At 43.0% G+C, this 23,014-nt stretch overlaps 1 protein-coding gene across 1 annotated transcript; it reads left to right on the top strand.

Annotated features, from left to right (window-relative positions):
• Nucleotides 1-8,056: 8,056 nt before the first annotated feature.
• On the top strand, nt 8,057-16,677 carry LOC306930376 (inositol hexakisphosphate kinase 2-like). Its single transcript, XM_079511311.1, has 5 exons — nt 8,057-8,767; nt 10,653-10,884; nt 12,675-12,856; nt 13,313-13,488; nt 14,224-16,677. The coding sequence occupies exons 1-5, from the start codon at nt 8,515-8,517 to the stop codon at nt 14,818-14,820; spliced, it is 1,440 nt and encodes a 479-aa protein (XP_079367437.1). The 5' UTR covers nt 8,057-8,514; the 3' UTR covers nt 14,821-16,677.
• The last annotated feature ends 6,337 nt before the right edge of the window (nt 16,678-23,014 follow it).

Raw genomic sequence — 23,014 nt, 5'->3', positions numbered from 1 at the left:
CAATGACCCACCTATATGCAGAGCATCTGGATAGCATTGGCTGGCTCCGGGTAGAAGACAGAGTCAAACAATTGAAAATGGGTCTGACATTCAAAATTGTACATGCAGCTATGCCCTCCATGCCCTCAGTGCCCACTTACTTGACTGACTACTTAAAATAAGTGAGCGACACCCACAGCCACAAAACTAGAGGTAGCTTATAAACAATGATCTGGTAACCTGACTCTCTCGGGCAGAGACGATGCGCTCCGAACAAAATCTGATCGGAGCGATATGTGGCCGTATGCGGCCGCTAGAGGCGGGATCAACACGAGACTGGTGACCTGACGTGAAGCGCTGCCACAGCGCAAATGTAAACACAAGCTAACAGGACTACAACTCAAAGTTATTATGGAGATATCATATTTTTCCAGGCAGGAGGAGGGAACTTGTGAACTCAATACTGCCACAATCTGGGGGAGTCAGGTTAATGATCTGGTGCCACCCACTTACAAAACAAATATGGGTAAATTCACCTTCCGCAGCACTGCTATTCAGGTGTGGAATGCCCTCCCCCCTTCCCTTAAAACAAGCAAATCACTACAATCAAATCTCCTTTAAAACAGGCCTAAAATTTCACCTGTCAGCAGGTCAGAGGGAGCGGAGGTGACCAATTGCTGTTTTAGATTATTGTTCATGACTGTATGTGTCTGTCTGAGTGCATGATGGGACCTGAATGGAAACAAGACCGCAAGGTCTTTCTTCGGAAATCCTTTTGGACCAAAAGGCCTGACATTTTATATTGTCTAATAAAATATTCAATCAATCAATCAATCAGACCAGGTCAGCCGAGAGAGAGAGAGATTATTTTAGTTTTCTCTAAGCCACAGTTTTGTCAAAGGGGTCAATCAATACAATATACAGAATCAGATTGATTAATTGACGGCTTATTTTTATTTATTTTTAGATTCGTTTTTGGTCCTTTATGCCTTTATTATTGACAAGACAGTAGGCTGTCAGGAAATGGGGATAGAGATGGGGAGTGACATGCAGCAAAGGCAGTCGGGATCGGGACTTGAACCCAAAACGTGCTGTCAGGCTACGCTGCTGGCGGCTTAGTTGGAACATGGATTTGTGTGCATGACATGTGTGACGTCACCCATTGTTGTGAGTCTACATGCACGTAATACGCACCTGCGTGCTTCACCTTGGCATTAATCAGACAAGGTTAATCAAGACTTGTGCCTACTCATTGTGTCATCATTAATCATTGCGTGACCACTGGAAATGACTGTTCACTTCACACTAATTCTCAGTACTAAACAACGTGTTATTGTTTTCTTAACTCTCCCTATAGCTTTATGCCTCTTGAATCGATTCGGTTCAAATTCCCTCAGCACCTCAGTATCATCTGTACTCCAGTTACCCACACTGTAAAATCCTGAGTGCTCAAGTGTTCTTAAGAGTGTAAGTGGAATCATAATGGTCTGTTTTTTTACACTATCTGAGTTAAATGAACTCTCAGGATTTCACTGTGCAGTCTCTCCGTGCTTCAGGCCACACATGGGCACAGACCTCACGTCCCCCAACCTGCCATCTCCCTCCACCTCATCCGCCTTCACCCTTCTGTACGATATCCACCACCCACAATCCTTGCACACCAGGGAGCACCAAAATGGAAACATGGCACTCAATTCAATTCAACATACGTTTACATTGCCAAAGCAAGTGTCAAAATATAATATAAACTGTTGAAAATGGGGACGGTGTACAGTTGGAGGGGGTACAGCATTGTGTGAACACAAACAGAGCTACATCACATTTCATCGTTATACACATGTTATATACAGGGTATAAAGTTTTTTCAAATACTAGCAATCTTTTGCAGGCACTTTGGGACAAATAGCATTTTTTCCTCAAAACTATTTAAATAGAATACAAAAACAAAGCCTCAGACATTCCACATCAAGGGCCCTATGATTTCCACAATGCAAAAAATATAATCAGGACATAAAAATGGATTTGCTGCACGTGGGTTTTGGAGAATAGGCGGAGATGCATATAGCCAACATGACTGCTATGCATTTATTGTAAGGATCAAATACACATTAGAAATTTAGAATAGTTTGTATCGGGCGTAGTGTAGAGTAGACCATCACCATCTGACTCTCGTGCTTACAGGCATGTAACATAGCATTAAATTAAATTATTGCTATTGATGACACCAACTTGGTCAAATAAAAATCACACCAGTGTGAAGTGAGGGGCGCTCTTATCATCATACATCATCATGACGTAAGTCACGTAACTAGTCAATTTGCTCAGACACATATGACGTAAATTCTCCTTTCATTGTCAATGGCAAATGTGACACGAGTTATGAAAAAAAGCTGTATATAGGAGGGACTAAAAAGGATAAAAAAACATAAAACCTGAATCTCCCAAAAATAAATCATGCAGATTCTATAGTGGCCTCCGCCTAGAACACATTACCTGCTTTCTGATTAATTGAAAATGGAGGACCCTGATGTAAACAAGTCCTTGCGCTTTTTCTGGTTTTATCCTCGTAGCAGTTTTTGTATTGACCTGTACCTTCGTTTGAACTGTACCCATTCTACAAACTGTGAATACAATTTTCAATCAATCAATCAATTAGACACGGACACATGCAGATTGACTGATAATCATTTTCACTGTAAAACTGTGATATAATTGGCATGTTGATCACAAGCATTAAACATCTCCTCCCCTATGATGACAAAATATTGTCTGCTGCATCATTGAAGTCAATGCCTAGTTGAGAAGCCACAACAATGTGAAGCCCTGGCCTAAGTTGTGACACAAACTTGCTGTTGAACACGTCTACAAGTGTGTGTGCATGTGTGTAGTGTACAGTATGAATATGAACCCATATAAACCAAGATGTTTGAAAAGATTGTCAATCAAGATTTACACTCTTGGATCTGCCTTGATGCTGCAATCCTGGGTATGTCTGTCAGTGTTCCTGAACATCACTCTGCCTGCAGTGTATATTGTCCCCTTGCCCTCTGGCCATGTTACATGGTTACACACACACTACAGTCTTTCTCTATAGAGCGTCGCAGTCCCGCCCCCTTTCATGACGACGCCAGGCCCAGGAAATGATTCCCAATGCATTTTTCCCAGACATTTCAAAAAGTATTTATTTAAAGACGGTTACGCCACGGACAAAGCCAACTCGAGTCGTGACAAATCATGACAACAAAAAACGTGTTGTAACCTGCCGTTTTTTTCTTCTTTCTAATTATTTGTTCGGCCCAAAACGTTTTGTTTGTTGTCATGATTTGTCATGACAAGAGTTGGCTTTGTTCGAGGCTTAAAAGGTCTTTAAATAAATACTTTTTGAAATGTCTATGAGGAAAATAAACGGAGAATCATTTCCTGGGCCCTGGTAGGGGGCGGGACTGCGACGCTCTATAGTCATCACTGTAATTTTCCACTGGGGGTGCTCTTAAATTCCCTCCTGCACTTTAAAAGGTTATAAATCACTGTTTATAGGTGGTTTGACTACCCCAGCTGGTCTGTGTATGAACTCTCTCAACTCCTGTATCATAGATAGGAAACGTGGTGCCTTGTAACTGACACACTAGAGGTCAAACTGTTATTTATTTTTCTGAAAATACAAGAGTCATCCAGTTTAACATCTTCTCCGATTATACCATTCAGTGCATGGGTTTAAGTCAAATCGAGCACATGAATATATATATATATATATATATGGCTCTGGGGAAGAAGCTGTTATTAAGTTTGTTTGTCTGTTATTTGTAGGACCTGAAGCATCTGTTAAACTGCCCTCTGAGTTTAACAGATGCTTCAGGTCAAACAGATGATGTTGACTGTACTATGGAGTCCTCCAAAACAATAAGCAGCCAATGGTCTTCTAAGTTTGATTGATTGAAAATTGTAATGTATTAACAGTTTGCAGAATGGGTACAGTTCAAGGAAAGTACAGGTCAATACAAAATCTGCTAAGAGGATAAAACCAGAAAAGGCTTGTTTACATAAGGGTCCTCCATTTTCAATTAATCACAAGGGTGGTATTGATTACCCTCTGAATGGCTCTTCTGCCCATTGCGAAGAAACGCATTACATTCACCCATTCACACACACATTCATACACCGATTGCAGCGGAAGCCATGCAAGGTACCAACCAGCACATCGGGAGCAATTTGGGGTTCAGTGTCTTGCCCAAGGACACTTCGACATGTAGACAGGAGGAGCCAGGATTCGAACCGCCGACCCATGGATCATTGGACGACCTGCTCTACCTCTTGAGCCACAGTCGCCCCACAGTATGCCACACTCTCGATAGAGCAGTGGTAGAAGAACTGTTTTATGACTGCAGGATGTTTTACCTGAAGATCCTCTGGAAGCAGAGATGTCTGTGCCTTCTTGACTACTGCTGTGGTGTTGGTAATTTACACCAAATACAGTCAATACTCAATACAGTATACAACTAGCAATTTCCAATGTGGTTGAGGATTGAGATTTTCTCCTGAGATGGATGGATGGGGTTAGTATGGATGGGTTATCAGACTGACCTAAGTAACAACCAGTGGTGGTCGTGGTGTTGAAAACCATTATTAATGTATAAATAGCCTCACAAAACCATATTTTGTGTATTTTTCACCTAGTAGCACATTTGAGACTTTTAATTTTGGGAGAACTGCCCTTAATCTGAATGGATAAAATCACCACCTACTATGGGCTGCGGTGAATTTATTGCACAGAGCAGGTAGCCTAAAACTATGCTTGTGTCAGAATCTGGTGGAATGTAAACACAAACGGCTGTGAACTAAAAGGCACAGTACTCCAAATCAGAAAAACAATACTGTATGATGTTGGTATGAGTGCACCAGTTGTTGTTGTTGTTGTGTGCGTTTATGCATAACCCCCTCCCTTGCACTTACCAGAACCTGACCCAGCTGAATGAAATGAGCATTATCAATGAGCATAAGGACATGTGGTCAGAGAGACCACATATGGGGACCACGGCCTATTTTCTATCCTTCTGTGTTCCAAGAGACAGGATTACAGAGATTAGTACTCTTTGACTGGTCCTTCTATGACCAGTGAGCCTTTAACTGTGCAGTACACTCACACACTATTTGTACACACACTCTTTGCACACTATAGACACATAATGAAAAAGAAAAATGTGAAATAAAATAGTGGTCTGCCTGACAAAGACAAAAAATACATGCATGACAAATGATGACATCATTGACATGTGCATACAAGCCCACTGCTAAACAGACCATACATGTGAATAGTCCATATCCAGTCAGTTTTCAGATGGCCCACATGAAGGGATGCAGCGGTGAGTGACAGGGCTTAATCAGATGTTGTTTTTCCTGCCATGATAATCAGTGTCAAGAAGGGGAGGGAGGGGGTGAAGGGAAGTGGGGATTATAGTCTCTACTCTGGTTGTGTCTACTCTACGCACGTACGCACGCACGCACGCACACACACACACACGCACGCACGCACGCACGCACGCACGCACGCACGCACGCACGCACGCACGCACGCACACCTTTTGCTTTAAGTAGCATGTGACATGACAAACTAGGGTTTTCATGATTCTGAATCCATTCCAAGCATTAGTTTTGCACAAAATACACACCTTGGGCTAAAAACAACCCAAAATGTGCTGACCTCATCACATTTGTGCTGACCTCATCACATTTGTCATGATTGCAATGGTCGTTTTTAGCCCAAGGAGTGTTTTTTGTGCAAAACTAATGATTGGAATGGATTCAGAATCATGAAAACCCCCTAGTTTGACATGTCACATGCTACTTAAAGCAAAAGGAAAGTTTGACATTTTGCCTGCCATAGGATGTTAATGGTAGGGTCACAAAAAACCCCTATAAAAATAATTGCCCAATAGTGACAGCCGGTCAGCAAGTGGATTCATGTATGTATGTAGATAGACAATATTTTAGGCCAATAAAAAAGACTATACCAAATGTCCCACTTCAAACAAAAGAAGCTGCCGGACTATATCAATCAGTGGCACGGATCAGTGGAGACACTATTCATAATAATACTTTATTAGTAAAAAATGTAAAACATCACATGGTGCAGTCATATACTAAGGCTAAAAGGATAACACAAAATAGTCCTGGGGACCATTGTGGTCCTTTCCTATGTATTAAATTCATCAACATATCATAATGATGATGACAGTGCCCTAGTCTCAGACACAGTGGAGAAGGTAAGAGAACTACTACTGGCAGTAGAAATGGAGTGCGGGAGATCAACCTTAAGCTCAATGTCAAGAAAATAAAAGTAATGGCATTCAACTGAGGTCAGAACCATTGCCACTGCCAGAGGGACAGTGCTTGAGGTAGTCAAAGACTTCAAGTATCTTGGTGCCTGGACTGCCTCGGCCGGTCAAGGGCCAAGGCACTTGACTGGAATTCCGGGGAGATGACCTCAAGAGGCAACATTGGAGTTAGTATTGCTGTACAGAGCCTAGACATGGATCGTCACATAGTACAGTAGGAAAGGGCCCTAGATGCTATGAATGGTACTAGTCTAGATCTCACATGGGTGGAGTGGACCCCATCAGAAACGTGGACCCGTGGCCCAGACAAGGTCAGAGAGAAGGATGAGGTTGTTGTGTCAGGTATGTGGAACTGGAAGCAAGGAGGTAGCAAGCAAAGTGACAGCCAACCCAAAAGACACATCTAGGAGGGGAAAGAGGCGCACCACCTACGTAGACACACTGGCGTGACAGCAGAGCTAACAACACTGCAGAGCTCAAGTACCTGATACTAGACAGGAGGGAGTGGAGGGCAGCGATCCAGGAGTCCTCAATTGTTGTTGGCTAGTCAGCGTTCTCGCATCGCATCATAGTTTTCAGGAAAGCGAGGATAGAGATAGAAAGAACAAGGAAACAGGTCAGATATTCCTGATATGAGTAGAGTAAGATACATACAGTACATACATACAAACATACTAGCTTCATACATACATACATATTACATAGCATAAATGGAATGAGGCAGTTCAAATAGCAGCAGCTATAGTAGACTACACAAGGTGCAGCCGTGCAGCAATAGAATAGTCGCAAAAGACATTTGTACATACTGTGTACAATCTCACGTGCAGGCGAGACATCATTTAGAAACGTATATCAGGCATGCAATGCAAATATAGGTGGCAGTTTGAGTACAGTAGCAGCAGATTGTCAATAGAAGTATTCCTGTGTGGCGGGCGGCCTGTGTTTTGTCAGGGTGGCCTGGGGAGTGGAGACAGGTGGAGATCAGCTTTTCTTTTTGAATTCTTTGGTCACTATCAAATCAATGTAAATGTGCTACTGCTACTTTTTTTTTTTACTGTGTTACCTTAATCCCTCTGTCTTGATGTCATGATGCAGTAAAGTAAAGTAAAATCTGCAAAGAAAACATGCATGCATGAAACAGAAGCTGCTGAAGCCATGAACTAATGTTAACTTCTAAAAGTTCACACCATGTTTTCCCCATCACATAAATCATGTGCTGTCAAAGCTGTTTTGTCATTCAGCACATGTTTCTCAGTGTGGGCATATACATGCTGAGAGGTTTGAAATCAACTGCATGTTGCCATATTTGCTGTTGCGTGATGATCACTCCACCCGCTTTCATTTATCGACCTCATTGTTTAACTTGTACAGTATCGCCTCTCTCTCTCTAACTTGTAATGTACAGTATATCATCTCTCTCTCTTTCTCTGAGGAAATCATTAATTTGGAATGGTAAGTCAGGCTGTTTAATAAAACCATACCATCACACTCACTGAGAGAGTAGACCTCGTTGAGTTGGAAACAGCTGAGTTCAGCTATGCTCTCTCACTCGCTATTTTGTGCTGCTTTTTTGTTTCTCCCACCACCACCACTCCACTGTTTCCCCCCTACCCCTTTGTTTGCTCTCTCCACTCTCCAGAGCCTTCGAAGAGTTACCACCCAACAACACTTCCCTGCTGCTCCTGATTGGTGGAACGGGGATGATTAGAGGCGGGCCCAGTGTCAGGCTGGTGGGAGCTTTACCATTGGTTAGGCAGTTCAGAGGCAGAGCTGTCAGACGGTTGTTTGCCTTCAACGGAGAGACTGCAGCAGCAGCAGCAGCAGCCTAGAATTTAAACCCCAACGGACATACGCGGAGATTTTCGTTCCTTTCTTTTTGTAACTCTCCTCTATTCCTTCTCTTTATCTCTCTCGTTTTTATTTTGTCTTTCGGTCGGGCAGAAATCCTCCCTGCACCAACAAACATCAGATCCACGACGTTAAAGAACACGCCGTACAGGGAAGGAAGGTCGATCAACATTTAACGGACGACATCCTGCGAGATTGTGAGTCACACAAGGACTCGTCTCCTCGGCCTCTATCTGCAATTCTGCGTGCGTGAGCGAGTGCGTGCGCGACTACGGCCCTCCCCACTGCGGTGTGTGAGTTTGTGCGTGCGCAAGGAGGCTAATGCTCGCGGCAGCGCGGTCAGAGCCAGAGGAGGATGAGTCCGGCCGTGGAGGCACAGGCCCAGGAGGCCATGGAGGCAGAGCAGCAGAAACAACAGAAGCAGATGCAGCAGCAGCGCTACGTGGAGAAGGGCGTGATGCTTGAGCCGTTCGTCCACCAGGTGGGCGGTCACTCCTGCGTGCTGCGCTTCGGGGAGCAGACCATCTGCAAGCCCCTCATCCCCCGCGAGCACCAGTTCTACAAGAGCCTGCCCGCACCCATGAGGAAGTTCACCCCTCAATACAGAGGTAAGTACATGCAGGAAGGCAAGACAGCCTCCGTGATGATGCATTCATTGATGAGGGCTATGAGGCTATATTGTTTCTCCATCCAATCCAATGCTCTGTCTAGATTAAGAACCGAGGTACACCATGTTAAAGGTTAAACCTTAAAAGGCACTGAGTTTGCTGCAGGGGTAATTCTTCTGTTCAGGTGTCTTCATGTACAGTAATGGCCACAGGAGGGCAGCAAGTGATATAGCACTACTAGGTTGTCGCCTTTGGCCGTTGGTGAACCACATCAGCCTGCCCTGCGGCTGAGACGTCAGGTAAGCAGACAGGGAGGCAGGAGGGTGCTAGTGTTTCCCTGTCCCGTGCATAGATCACAACCCAGCGTTCCACCAGCACGGTGAAAATGAGATGAGGCGAAAATCCTATCCATTCCTGACCTGACCTGCTCGGATCCGATGGCCAGAGGAAAGAGATCCGTAGATGAAAGAGGCTGTGAGGTCGCAAGAAAAGGACTGGCTAGCCTTCAAATACCTCTGGGTGTGCCTGGATGTGCATCAACCCCCCCACCCAATACACACACACACACACACACACACACACACACACACTATTATTGTTTTTGTTTTGAAGGTACCAAGATTTTTTTTAATGCTGATATGTCATGACATGTCAGAGCAGTCAAAGACATAACCAACACCCTTGTTCATGGACTTATCATAAACACTTGTGGTGGAAAACTGTTTCACCTGAAACATCCTCACGTACACTATGCAGTTCAGTATGTTTTTCATTGTTCCTCAACATGACTTAAATCCTCCATGCAGTGAGTGACATTCAGTACAGGTGATACGTGCAGATGCAGAGGGATAATACTGTCCTGACCTAAAGACCCTGTGTACACAGCATATCACTGCCAATTAGCCTATGTTCTTCAATTAGCCTATGTCCGCAAGCCTGCCACCACCACCGTTTATCCCCTTAAGTGTTATCTAAGAGGTATTATTTTCACTTTTGTCCCCAGTGGAAAAGGGAAAGGTGAATACGGTCATTAGGAGTGTTTGCCAAGAATGTTCTTTTACAATGCTTCCAAAATCGTTCAGAAATGCTTGCATGATCGCAAGATGTGGTTTTATTTTGTTCTCTCTCTCTCTCTGCCAAGAACTGTTTACACAATTGCGTATGATCTGCCTTTTATTTTCTCAATCCTACTTCTCTGCACTTTGTCTTTAAATGTTCTGTATCCATTCATTACTGATACAAAGTGAGGTTAAGACTGGGTATCCACAGCTTGCTTTATAGAGTGCTTCTGCAATGGAATGCAATATATTATAATTTGTTAATTGATGTACTTTAATGTCTGCAGCCAAAGCGAATATGGTGGGTATCTTTATCGGATCTGTCCAATCCGATTGTATTTTAAGTGCTGCTTGTTGTTGGGCTGTGTGATTCTATATACCTCATCATGCTCTATGTGATCAACTGGCAATTGGATTTAATAAATAACATTGGGGAATTATTTTGTAACCTTGACTTGAGTCATTTGTGTCGTGTACGTTATTTTTCTGCTTGCTTCTGAAGATACTTTAATGTGTGGGTGGGTGGAGGGGGTTCTCACATAAAGAGAGAAGTGACTATACACACATCCTCTCTTTCAGAGGTCAGTATCTCTGTGCTAGTGTTTTCCAGGTCTTGTTGGTTTTCTGTCAGGTGTCTTAACAGACGTGGCTTCCTGCAGGCACAAGCTGTTCTGTAAGTAACTGTGCTGCAGAGCAAAAATAAAAAGGGGGTAAGAGACACTTTGATCTTAAGGCTTTTATTGTCCTCTGATGATGGGAATGGTGAGAGCAGATCTGGACATCCTTTGAATGTGTCTTCTCTCCGTCTCTCTCTCTCTCTCTCTCAGGCGTGGTGTCGGTGAGCTTCGAAGAGGACGAGGAGGGGACCCTGTGCCTCATCGCATACCCCCTACGCAGTGACCTGGCCGGTGACCTGGAGAACAATGACCTCTGGGATGACTGCGAGCCCAAGAGCAAAATAATGAAGCGCGGCAAAAAGATGGCTTCCCCCATGCTCATGGATGATAACTACAGTAAAGACGTCCGAAGCCGCCACTCCCGCAAAGACAAGGACAAGAGGTGAGAACGTTGCGAGCATAAATGTGCCATCTTACGGACATGGTGGTAGTAGTGGGAGATCCATTTACAGACACTGGGTCAGGGACAGCCAAGCTTTCAGGGATTACTGTCTTAATTATTACATGATTTCCTGATTGCAATTCTTTTGAATAATCGTTTCCATTCATCTGTATTAAATGAATCTGTCGAAAAATAGCGGAAATAGCAGATATACAGGCTCACAACTCGTTGCGAGATTGTAGATCTGCTATAAAGTTTAAGTATCAAAATATTAAATGCACGATGACCTGTTTTGGCCATAGTACAACATAAGTTATTTGTCATATATGCACTTGTTGTACCCATCTGTCTGTGTTCCTTTTGTTTCCGTTTGTTCTACATCTCTACCTGTCAGCCTGTCTCCCTTTCATGCCTATATATGGATGTTGTGATGTCATCAGTGATTCAGTATATACAGTACCCAAATATTGGAATGCCCATATATGAGCATATTGGTTGGATTGGCAGTTCTGGACAACTGTATATCCGAACTATTCGATGGCAGGCAGGCACTGCACTCCCTTGAGTCCTTGCCGTTGTGCGTGCAAGTTTGAAGTCGGTCGGTCCCATATATGCACATGACCATACCATGTTAGGGTAGGAGGTGTTGGTATATTGACAGACTAGGGCTAGGCAATGTGAGTCACATTCATTCTCAAAATGATGTTGGAAAACAGACACATGTTGCTTGTTGCATTAAATGGTCTGGGATACTAAACGTAATGGCAGAAGTCATTGACAGGAACATAAGACATTAACAGAATGTTGACACTAACATACAATGGCCCGGTTTCCCAAAGGACCACCATGGTGTTAGAGGTATGGTGTTGCACATGCTCAGTTGCCCTCTAGGCCGCACATGAAGCCTGTGAACATTCCGTGCATAGATGTGCCACGCAATGGTAGGCCTGAGGCCTGGTATGGTAGGCCTCAGGTCTACCATTCTGAAACTTAATTTAATAATATTTGGACAGCTGACAGTAGGCTCTCTTCACTCTTAAAAAAATGTAATTCAATTTAATTTCTTTGATGCTGAAGTAGGCCTTAATTTCAAAGTTTTTATATTTAAATGAGATGAAGAAAGTCACCACTCGCACCACACATTTCTCTGCGAATGGTTTTAATACTGCCACCTGTCGACAGGTGTGTGTGTGTAGGCTAAAGAGGCTTTAGGGAAACAGGTTTGTGTATTCATGCAGGAGGCCTTATGTGTGCAATGAGGACAGGTATGGCTGTGCTCTAGTCTAGGTTATGTATTTCTATGTTGTTGTGTTTGACAGTGTTTCCCAAAAAAGGACATAGTGTTTGATTGGCTGCCATGCAGCCAATTAGGCCGCACACAGGCTTCATGTGTGGCCTAGAGGGCAACTGAGCATGTGCAACACCATGGTGTAAGAGGTGTCCTTTGGGAAACCGGGCCAATGACATCCTGCCATGACAGTGATGCCAAGGTTAGGTCTGCATTGTTATTTAATCCACGCATGTGCATGGACAGTGCACACCCATACACACATGGCTTTGAAATTCTCTGCTCAAATGATGTACTCAATCTAATCAATGTCAACCAAACACACAGTAATATTGGTGTCTAACTAGTGGCTCTGTTTTTTCCTTTTTCTTTATATAAATAAGTGATTTAATACAATCTAGTTCCAGTATAGATATGCCAAAAAACTGATCACAGATGGCCATACAATTGTGCTATATGTGGTCTGTCATACTGACAAGTTTCTCTCTGTGATTCCCACCAGTCACAAGCTCCAGAAGGACATGGACATGGAGTGGTTGCAACAGGCGGATTTGCTGTGTTACACGCTGGAGCAGAGCCACAGCAACGCTGTGCCACAGCTCAATCACAACCCCTGGAGCCTCAAGTGTCACCAGCGGCAACTGCAGAGGATGAAGGACAACGCCAAGCATCGCAACCAGTACAGTATCCTTTCACTGACTAGAGAACTGACCACAGCCGTAGCTAACTGTGAGCTGAGAGGTGTTATTCAAACAGCACCTGGGTATCCATTTCTTTGCCTTGTAGAGTCTGATTTCTAAAGCACTCATAGTGGTGTTGTATTATGAAGATTATAGAAATGTATTTCATTTCCATTGTGTCCAAAAATGGAAGACAAAGTAATGGCTTTGTGAGGACCTCTGTGATGCATCCTCCAGCAATGTAGAAGGCTGTCAACATGGAAATAAGGCTGGGCACTTATGACACATCTGTACTTTATATCTATGGCATATTCATAGCGTAGAGAATATAGTCAATCACCAACTAATGTGAGTTTTGAGAAGAATCCCACCGTTGAACGGTGAGTCTCCATTCATTAAACCCACAAGGAATGACTTCAACGCTTCTTCCCTTCAAAACCTCCTTGACTCCGTTTCCCAGAATTCATCCTCCTAGAGAATCTCACATGGCGTCACAAAATGCCCTGCGTGTTGGACCTTAAGATGGGCACGCGGCAGCACGGAGACGATGCCTCCGAAGAGAAGAAAGCCATGCAGATCCGTAAATGTCAGCAGAGCACGTCCGCTTCCATCGGAGTCCGTCTCTGTGGCATGCAGGTAGGCTCCAAGCCAACTGTCTCCATGGAAATGTTGTGAACACCAATGTTTGTTCTGGGGCAGGTCACTACTGCCGTTTCTCCACCTCATCCACATGGTATAATACAGGACGTCATGGCACCCTTTCTTGCATTCTCCACTACTAACTGACCTGTACCTGCACCAGGCCACAATATCCTGACCTTCTGTAGCTGCCCCTCTGGCATAGATACTTTTGGTATTAACCATGCCGTTAGTATGGTTAATTATTGCATTGCATAGCTATACAATGCAATAATGTGGACCATTGATCGATGGAAAACATAATGAAAAAACAGCTCATGTCAATCCTCTCTATTTCTTCCACTTTTTGTATTTTTCACAATTACTAATACTGCCAACCAACAAGGAAGTGAAGCAGCTTCTAATTTCTCCATTGTTTGTTTTGTTAGCTGCTGTGTTGTGTGAATATTCTGTCATCTGCTTCACTCCCTACCCTCCAGACTTGATTAACAGTTATAATGTTTAATGGAGATGCAACTATGGGTCAGAAAACATGCTTGCCATGCCATACTGTGTGGCTCACTATGTGGAAAAGTGCAATACGTGGGCTAACATGCAGGGGTTCCAGCTGAAAGAAAATGGGGGGTGAAATTGAATTAAAGACACTTGTAGGAGCTTTATAACATCAAGTGTTCTCTACTGAGATGGCTGATTACAAACATTTATTTAACTTGGCTGTTCATCCCTCCCCAGGTGTATCAATCCAGCTCGGGGCAACTGATGTTCATGAACAAGTACCACGGCCGCAAGATGACCCTGGCGGCCTTCAAAGAAGCCCTGTTCCAGTTCTTCCACAACGGGCAGCGCCTGCGCCGTGAGCTCATCTCCCCGGTGCTGTGCCGGCTGCGGGATATGCAGGCTGCGCTGGAGGCCTGTGAGTCCTACCGCTTCTACTCCAGCTCACTGCTCATCATCTACGATGGTGGTGAGCCCCGACGGACACGTAGACGCCCGCGTGCGGAGGATGGCCTCTCTGAAGAGGAGGAGGAGGAGGAGGAGGAAGAGGAGGAAGAAGTAAGGCAAGAGGGGGAAGAGGAAGGAGGAGATGAGGTTGAGGATGAAAGTGCACTCGCTTTTCCACACTGCTCGTCTGCGTCCAGCGGCAGTAGTAACACGTCCTCCTCCTGCCCCTTAGTGGACGTCAGGATGATCGACTTTGCCCACACTACCTGCCGCCACTATGGGGAGGACAGTGTGGTTCACGAGGGCCAGGACAGTGGATACATCTTTGGCCTCCAGAACTTGATCACCATAATTTCCCAGATGGAGGAGGACCATAGCACAGACTAGACTTGGAACAAGACTAGCATGTGTGTGTGCACGTGTACGTACACACACACACACACGTGTGTGTGTGTGTGTGTGCGTGCGTGCGTGCACGAGCACACTGACAAACCCGCACTTGCACAGTTATATATGTGTTTTATACACTTGTTCTCTCTTCATATCCCCTGGAAGAAAACATCAGGATTTGGTTTGTGTAGGTAAGGGAGAGAAACCTTTTCTTTGAGGTCTCCTGGTGTCTGTCATCAGTGCTTCTCGTGGTATTCTTTTCTTCCATTATTTCTCTCTTAAGGGAGTGAAAGATGAGCAGCCTGTGATCGTCTTGTTTTAACTGACTGTGATTTTCACACTGTCCCTCTCCGCTGTTTGAAACATTTTAACCCTGTTCATCAACGACAACAAAACCATCAAATAAACTCTGGAGAAGTTCAAGACTGAGCATGGTTTCCCTGTGTCCTATTCCAAAGAAAGCTCTATCACACACACACACACACACACATACACACACGGCAGACTATCAGTGGAACAGGGATATTGAAGAAAACTGCAAGTTTAATTTTTTAAACATAATAGACGCTTAATTGGGAGGACAAGTTACATTCATATTGACCCTCCATCTTTCTTCTCTCTGTTCATTTTACCCTCTGTTCCTTCACATTTTAAAGAGGCTATATTCATATATTAGGTATCAGAGAAATGCTATAGAGATATTTATTTATTTGAGATGTTTCCTAAACTAAAACATTTGAATAAAGAATCTGAATGGAGAATACTACATTCCATGTTATTAATGTTACAATGCTATTAATTTTTGAAATGTATTTGACATGTTCAAATACCTCTCTTGTTGCTATCTGTCTGTGTTAGTTGTCCACATTTTGTTTGAGGATAAATAAACACATGGTTTGAGCTAAACTGCTTTTTTTTTTTCATTTACAATGATAACATTACCAGAGAGAAATAATTGTAACTGCTGTAAACGGTGACAAACCACAGGCTCATGGCTGCTGAAAAAATATATATTGTATGTAAATGCGCAGGTGTGTGTGTGAGAGAGGAGAGGGAGAGTGGTTCTCAACCTTTCAGGGCCCACAAGAGTACATGCATGCAGGTCAGATGGTTGTGCTGCGTGCATTGTCAGAGCACGTTATGGTCAATCAATGTATTGTGTTCTGGCTTGAATCAATGGTTTCTACTTTGCAGTATCACAATGAAAACTCCCTTTTTAGGGTTTTAAATACCATAATGTTTTTATGTTAATGTTCTATTATCCCATTTTGGGCGGGGACCCCTTTTGGTGTTAGCATTATGTTATGCTTCAGCTATTGAAAAATAGCAGATCTACAAGCTCATAGAGCGCCACCGAGTGGTGCGCTATGAACTTGTAGGTCTGCTATTTTTGAAAAATCGAAGAACGGCCGACATAGAAACATAGCTTTTTCAGAAAACTGTCAGGATGTAGAAGACATTTTTAGAATCTGATCTCAGGTCAAAATGGGTTATTTAGCCAATGATTTGGAAGACCACTTGCAACATGCTCAAGGCCCTGGCCCACAGGTTGAGAACCACTGGTGGAGGCAACGTTCCAGCCGGCTCGTGATGAAACATTGATTGATTTCTCTGCAGATGATAGCTTGGAAGAGGATGACAGGACTGCAGCCTAATATGGCTAGACAGCCACCACCTGCTGAGAGGAAGCCAAGCTGATGCACAGTAAAACATCCTCGATATTCATTGATGGCATGAAGAAAATGTATCTACCGGTATAAGATTTCATGTTTACTCTCAAATTAACAGAGGGTGGCTGGAGTTCATATGCTTGTCTTTGTTTTAAAAATAAAGTTACTGTTCTAGCATTTTCAAGATGTCTTGTTTATATATAATATATAGCTATACTAGGCTGATTGGAAATGATGCCCCTCGGGTTATGCACCCATTGTACCCGTCTGTCTGCGTCACTTTATGCCCATTTACAGTATGTAGATCTCTATTTCTGTAGTGTGCATCGTTTAGTTGAGTTGTACTGCTGCGTTGCAGACACCAAGACAGGGAGATTAGTCTATAAATATCCAAAGCCTTGTTTATCCCACTCCAGCTCAGACGACACAGCAGCAGGAGAGGAGGACAGACTAGTGTGTTATTGCTAGATGTGAGTTTGCACTCTGTCGTGTGCTGTGTCATCATCCCAGTCTATGGTCTCAGCCAGTCCTTCCCAGCTCCCAACCAGTCCCAGCCAGAAAGAAATCCCAGTCAGCCTGGAGCATGCACGGATGTGTCGTGCATGCACAGCGTGAGTCACCAGCGTGAGATGCATGCAGGACCGCTGGTCTGCTCAGGGAATGGCTCTTCAATAGACACACATAGTGTGTGGAGGAACCATTCTAGGGCCTAGATTAGAACATACTGCCTCAAACATTACTCGGGATGAATACTACTACAAAAGATGGAAAATGATAGTCACTAGTTATTAATTTTCTATTAACAATTGAATTACTGTACATATAAATTTTTTACTCCAACATATTTGTAAGTAAATACTTGCCCTACTTTATCATACAAGAATGTCGAATAAAAGTAGTAAAAATAGCGTTACATCTATCTGTAACGCGTTGTGAACTTGTGGATCGGCTATTTTCACTATATATATTCTTTTTTTTTATGATTATAAAAAATAACGTTTCTCACCAGACACATACGAAGATATGCCCAGTACTGTTATTTATTTGTATCTTATTATTATTTGCGAGAGTTCATTGTCAATTGCAGTCAGATATTTGATACTGTAACGGTGTAACCCACTTACTCTGTGACAATGTAGGACACGGACTGCTTGTGTGTTGTCTGACTGACCTCATCCAATGCACAGTCAGTACTAGTGTAGACAGTCACATGGTGGATCAGATCTGTGTGTGTGTGTGTGTGTGTGTGTGTGTGTGTGTGTGTGTGTGTGTGTGTGTGTGTGTGTGTGTGTGTGTGTGTGTGTGTGTGTGTTTAAAACGGACTCATAAGAGAAGCCCTCATAATCATCATCAGTCATAGAACAGAAAATGCATTTGATTTGCCTTTGCTGTGTGACTGCAGGAGGATGAAGAGAATATATAAATGAAGGGATAGAAAGAAAGAGGGGGAGGGGGAGAGAGAGACACAGACAGACAGATACAGAGAGAGAGAGAGAGAAAGGATGAGCTGCATCTGGGGTGCTGTCGGTCACCTACCAACAAGTTGATGGTAGGTGACGTGTGTGCGTGCGTGCGTGCGTGCGTGCGTGCGTGCGTGCGTGCGTGCGTGCGTGCGTGCGTGCGTGCGTGCGTGCGTGCGTGCGTGCGTTGCCCATACTATCCCCCATGGCATTGCATGTATAGGCCACTTATATAATGGTCGCTGACGTTACTATGGCAACAGCTACATAGTATCTGCGTTAGGCTGTGAATGAAGCAGTGTCCTAGATTCTGGGTTCAATGTAATTCCATCTGACAGCATCAGCATGTCCTTCAAACACTTACTTAGGAGTATTAATTCATCTATGACGGTTTGCTTTTATGGCACAAATTTGATCACCAACTAGGTTATCAGCAATGGTGCATAATACATTAACAATACTAAAGTATAGATTAAAACACATAAAAACAATATCTGCATATATGTTAAAGGACGACCATTTTCAACCCATCTTCATAATTGTGGGATCGCTAAGGCAATCACACTAATGATATTCCCACTGATAAAAGTATTCTTCTCGCTTTTTTGATCTTTAAGTCCTTACTAGTTGGTCCTCACTAATGCTCATCATAAAATGGCACCATTTTTGTCTACTCTGTCTGTGTCTCAGAGGAGAGCTGTTGACAGTTCAGAAACCTGCCTGCCAGTGACATCGATGAGGAATCCAAGCTAATAGAAACTGCAGAAAAATGTAAAAGAAAAATTAACTGCAGGCTTTCTATTCCTGGAAGGTTAGAATGCTATAATCATGGAAGTCGTTGTTCTCATGTTAATAAAAATGTACATAACATTTTTTAATCCTTTTTGAAAAGAAACATCTTGCTTAATGATGATGTAGGCGGGTTGCTGAAATGTCCACAGCCCTCCTATGAGACGCAAACAGAGTAGTAAGGGGTGAAGTGAGGGGCGCATGATGCGCATCACCTCTTTAATAAACTAGTAGCCTACTCTAAACCAACATTAACAGTCCAGAGAGTTGGCTGCCAAATGACGTCAGGTGGGGCTCTGTTTTTTACGTCATTAGTCAATAGTCCATAAGTCCATCCAGATGTTGAAGGAGATAGAGAGTTTAATGTTTGCTTTGTCACTAACTCAAACATTAAATGCCATTAACAATGAACAGAGTTTGTTTTGTCTGTCACTGAGCAAATCGGCATATGATGTTATGATATGAAGATGATAAGGGTTGGTAAAGCGCCCCTCCCTTCACACAGGTGTGATTTTTACAATGTTTCACAGGCTTTAATGCCAGCTTTGGGTGTGGCCGACTACATCTTGTGATAAAATGTTACGGTTATAGGCCCGCCCCAAATCAAACCATACTGTACCATAGCTGAAAAATCTACCATCTATAGGCTTTCCTCACCACTGACTAAATAGATAGACAGACCGACAGACCGTCAGACAGACAGACATTGATTCTGTGGGAGAAAGCTACATTATTTTCATAGGACATCCCTCAAACGTCACACACAAATATGAGAAAACCACTGCACAACTTATGCTTTGTCCTCTGTGTGGGTTAATAATACCAGTCCAAATATTAGTCTCTCTGTAAGTTCATGTTGGCCGCAGTGTATTGCAAGTGTATTGCAACAACCTCTTGTCAATACTTATTGTCTCCTCTCCACCAGGCCGAAGGCATGGGGAGAGAGTATGTTTTGCACTCCGTCCGTGTGTCCGTCCTTCCGTCCTTCCGTCCGTCTGTTATCAGCTAATCTCCGGCACTGTTAACCCGGTCGATGCCAAACTTTGCACGCACACTCCCTGGATGCCAACGATGAACCTCTGCCCCACATTTTCCAGAACGGCCTGTTATAGCGCCACCATGAGGCAGCTTTTCACATTTTTACCTACAACTGCACCGATCTGCGTGAAACGTTGCATGCACACTCCCTAGAGGCCAAGGACAAACCTTTGACCTGCATTTTCCGCATCTGCGTTTTATAGCGCCACCAGGAGGCCGACTTTTGTAAAACACATTTTTTTATATTACTCCTCCAGATTCTGTCCAAAAATCTCACAAATCGTTACACAGTATCTCTATGGTCATGTGCTCAAGTCGGATCTGTCCGATATTTCATATTCCATCCTAATTGGCTATAATTGGCTTTCACAGTTTGCAAGATTGCCCCGTTTTGAACAAAAGCCTCAAATCATGAACGCAGCATGCAATTTACGTGAAATCTTTCACACATTTTCTTACTAAGCTGAGGAATATATCCCACCCTTTTCACATTGGCCTGTTATAGCGCCACCAACAGGTTGATTTTTGCAAAACACATTTTTGGAACAAAATGCCTCAAATCATCCAATTGCCATCAAAGGCGGATGAAGAAATGGCAATCGGTACACATGATCTCTGTAGTCATGTGATCAAGACGAGTCTGTTGGATTTCTCTGATTGTACACTGATAGGCCTTCCAAAGTTTTCAGGAGTGGCCCGTTTTGTACAAAATGCTGCACATGTCCTGCTCATCCAGAATTCTATCCTCAGAGATGCTATGAGTGATCTGGCTCTGCATTTCCTCAACAAAATGAAGACATTTTTTGCAATAACAAATAAAATAAAAACATCCTCCTAAACATTTTGCCAAACATCACACACACTCCTATCCTCCTTTTGGAGACCTGTGCCGGGAGGGCACTTTTTCTAGTTTGTTATTATGTTTCAGTGAAATGATAGGGACCTAAGAATCTACAGAACTGATGCTTCATTCCTCTTACATAAATGCTCTCAGATGGAGGGAATCATTCTTTCCCTCTTGCACTCAAAGGCACATATTCTCTCATTCTCTTCCTCTCTTTGTCTATCTCTCTCTCACACACAAGCACACTCGTAGACACGCACATGTGTGCGTACACACACACACACACACACAAACACACACACACGCACGCACGCACACACGCACGCACGCACGCACACACACACACACACACACACACACACACACACACACACACACACACACACACACACACACACACACACTGCTGTGTCCTTGCACTGCTATCAGAGAATTCCTCTATTGTCTCTCACAGATTGAACAAACATGCTGAGGACTCAGACTGTGAAAACAGTGAGGGATTGTTGAAACAAACCAGTGCTGTGTCAAGGTAGTCAGATGCATGCTGTTCTCCCTGTCTGCCCTTTAACGTAGAAGAGAACATTGTGTGAAAGTGCATGCGGAAATTTGGCTATGTGTGACGTTTCTTAATTTACAAGCAAACAAAAACGGTTGTCATAGAACACCTTTTATTGAAATAGCTAGCCCTAAATGCTTCTTGATTGAACATGAGGAGTGGTGTGGTACACCACAATGATTTGGGAAAGTTTTATTTATGTTATAAATATATAGCAGCATAAATGAGAAACGGTGGCTGGGACTGTTTTGACAGGTGTTAATGTTTACCCAGCATCATTACTTCAGAACACGATGCGCAGCAGTTACATAATTGGACTGATGGTGTGACAGAAGAGCTGAGAAAGAGGGGTGGGGGGGGGGGGGGGGGGGAGAGTAATAAGAAATATGGAAAGGAGAAATAGGTCTCCTTGAAGATTTCAACACTCGTGTTTTTTCAGTAAAGACATTCATTAAAAACGTGTGTGTGTGTGTGTGTGTGTGTGTGTGTGTGTGTGTGTGTGTGTGTGTGTGTGTGTGTGTGTGTGTGTGTGTGTGTGTGTGTGTGTGTGTGTGTTTGTAATTCCTGTCATATCACTTTGCATAAACCTTCACTGATCTGAATCCTATCATTGCATTGTGAAAGAATGGGCGCTTCCCAATGTGTTCTGTTTATTGAGAGCTTGTTATTTTTTCCCTTTTTTTCTTTTGTACTTTTTTGTTTTTTGTTTGGTTTTTACAGAAGCATTCATATCAGGAATCAGAGTAATGACAATACTAAAAGCTTCCTCCAGTAAACCCACAGATACAAAGTTCAGTTGAATTGAATTATCACCCCAAAGAAAAACAACACAAAAGACAAAGACGTACAATACAAGTTCAATAAAAATTGAGAATAAAAAATACAACAATAACAAAATACAACAAAGCATCAGTCAAACAGTACATCCATGACACATCCATAATCCTAACAACAACACCGTCTAGAGTCTAGTCTTACTGAAACGGACCTGATCGAGTTGCAATGCTTTTTTTCATCTACATAAATCTCTTCACTAAAAATTGCCGATTACAGGCTCACAACTCATCGCAAAACACCTTGTAGATCTGCTATTTTTGGATTACATTTCCCCCAGTATAGGGATGCTGGGGTTCAAATGGTTATGTTGACATAATGCTGTAATTTATGAGGATTTGAACTACAAATGCATACAGTATTAAGATATCTAACAAATAACAATACAGTACAAATAAAAAAGGAAGGGAAATACCAACCATGATATAATTAGAATGTTGCATAACAGTGCCAGTGTTGTTGGTGGTTGTGCTGCTCTTTTGAAAACATTTAGCCTAGATACTGAATTTTAAGTGGCAATAATGAACTAACACACATGCTAACCTTACTCACTTATTAAACCCCATAGGGTTGCCTGGAGTCCCTCAGGGCTCTATACTAGTGAATTTTCAGTTTTATGTTATTGTGGGGAAGACTTTCACAGAAAATTGCCGATTGATAAGCTCACAATGTGCCGCATTGCAATGCGTTGTGAGCTTATCGATCTGCTATTTTCTGCAAAAGCCTTCCCCATAATAATGATGGGATTTATTTTTTCATTTTCATTTCAACCTTTATTTAGTTCTCGGAGAACACACTGAGGGCTGAGACCCTCTTTTTCAGTGGTGCCGAGATCAACACATCAACAATGTACAATGGGGGGGACAAAGAAAACAAAACATAGATGAATAAAGTAAATTACTGGTAATAATAAAGGAACATTACATAGTGATCAACTCAATTAAAACAGGTACAGTTGATATTTACCAATGTTGATATATCAAGTTGAAAGCGATATAGA

This window comes from Electrona antarctica, assembly GCF_951216825.1.
Source record: "Electrona antarctica genome assembly, chromosome: 9".
Lineage (NCBI taxonomy): Eukaryota > Metazoa > Chordata > Actinopteri > Myctophiformes > Myctophidae > Electrona > Electrona antarctica.
This window is presented reverse-complemented; position numbering and strand designations above follow the sequence as displayed.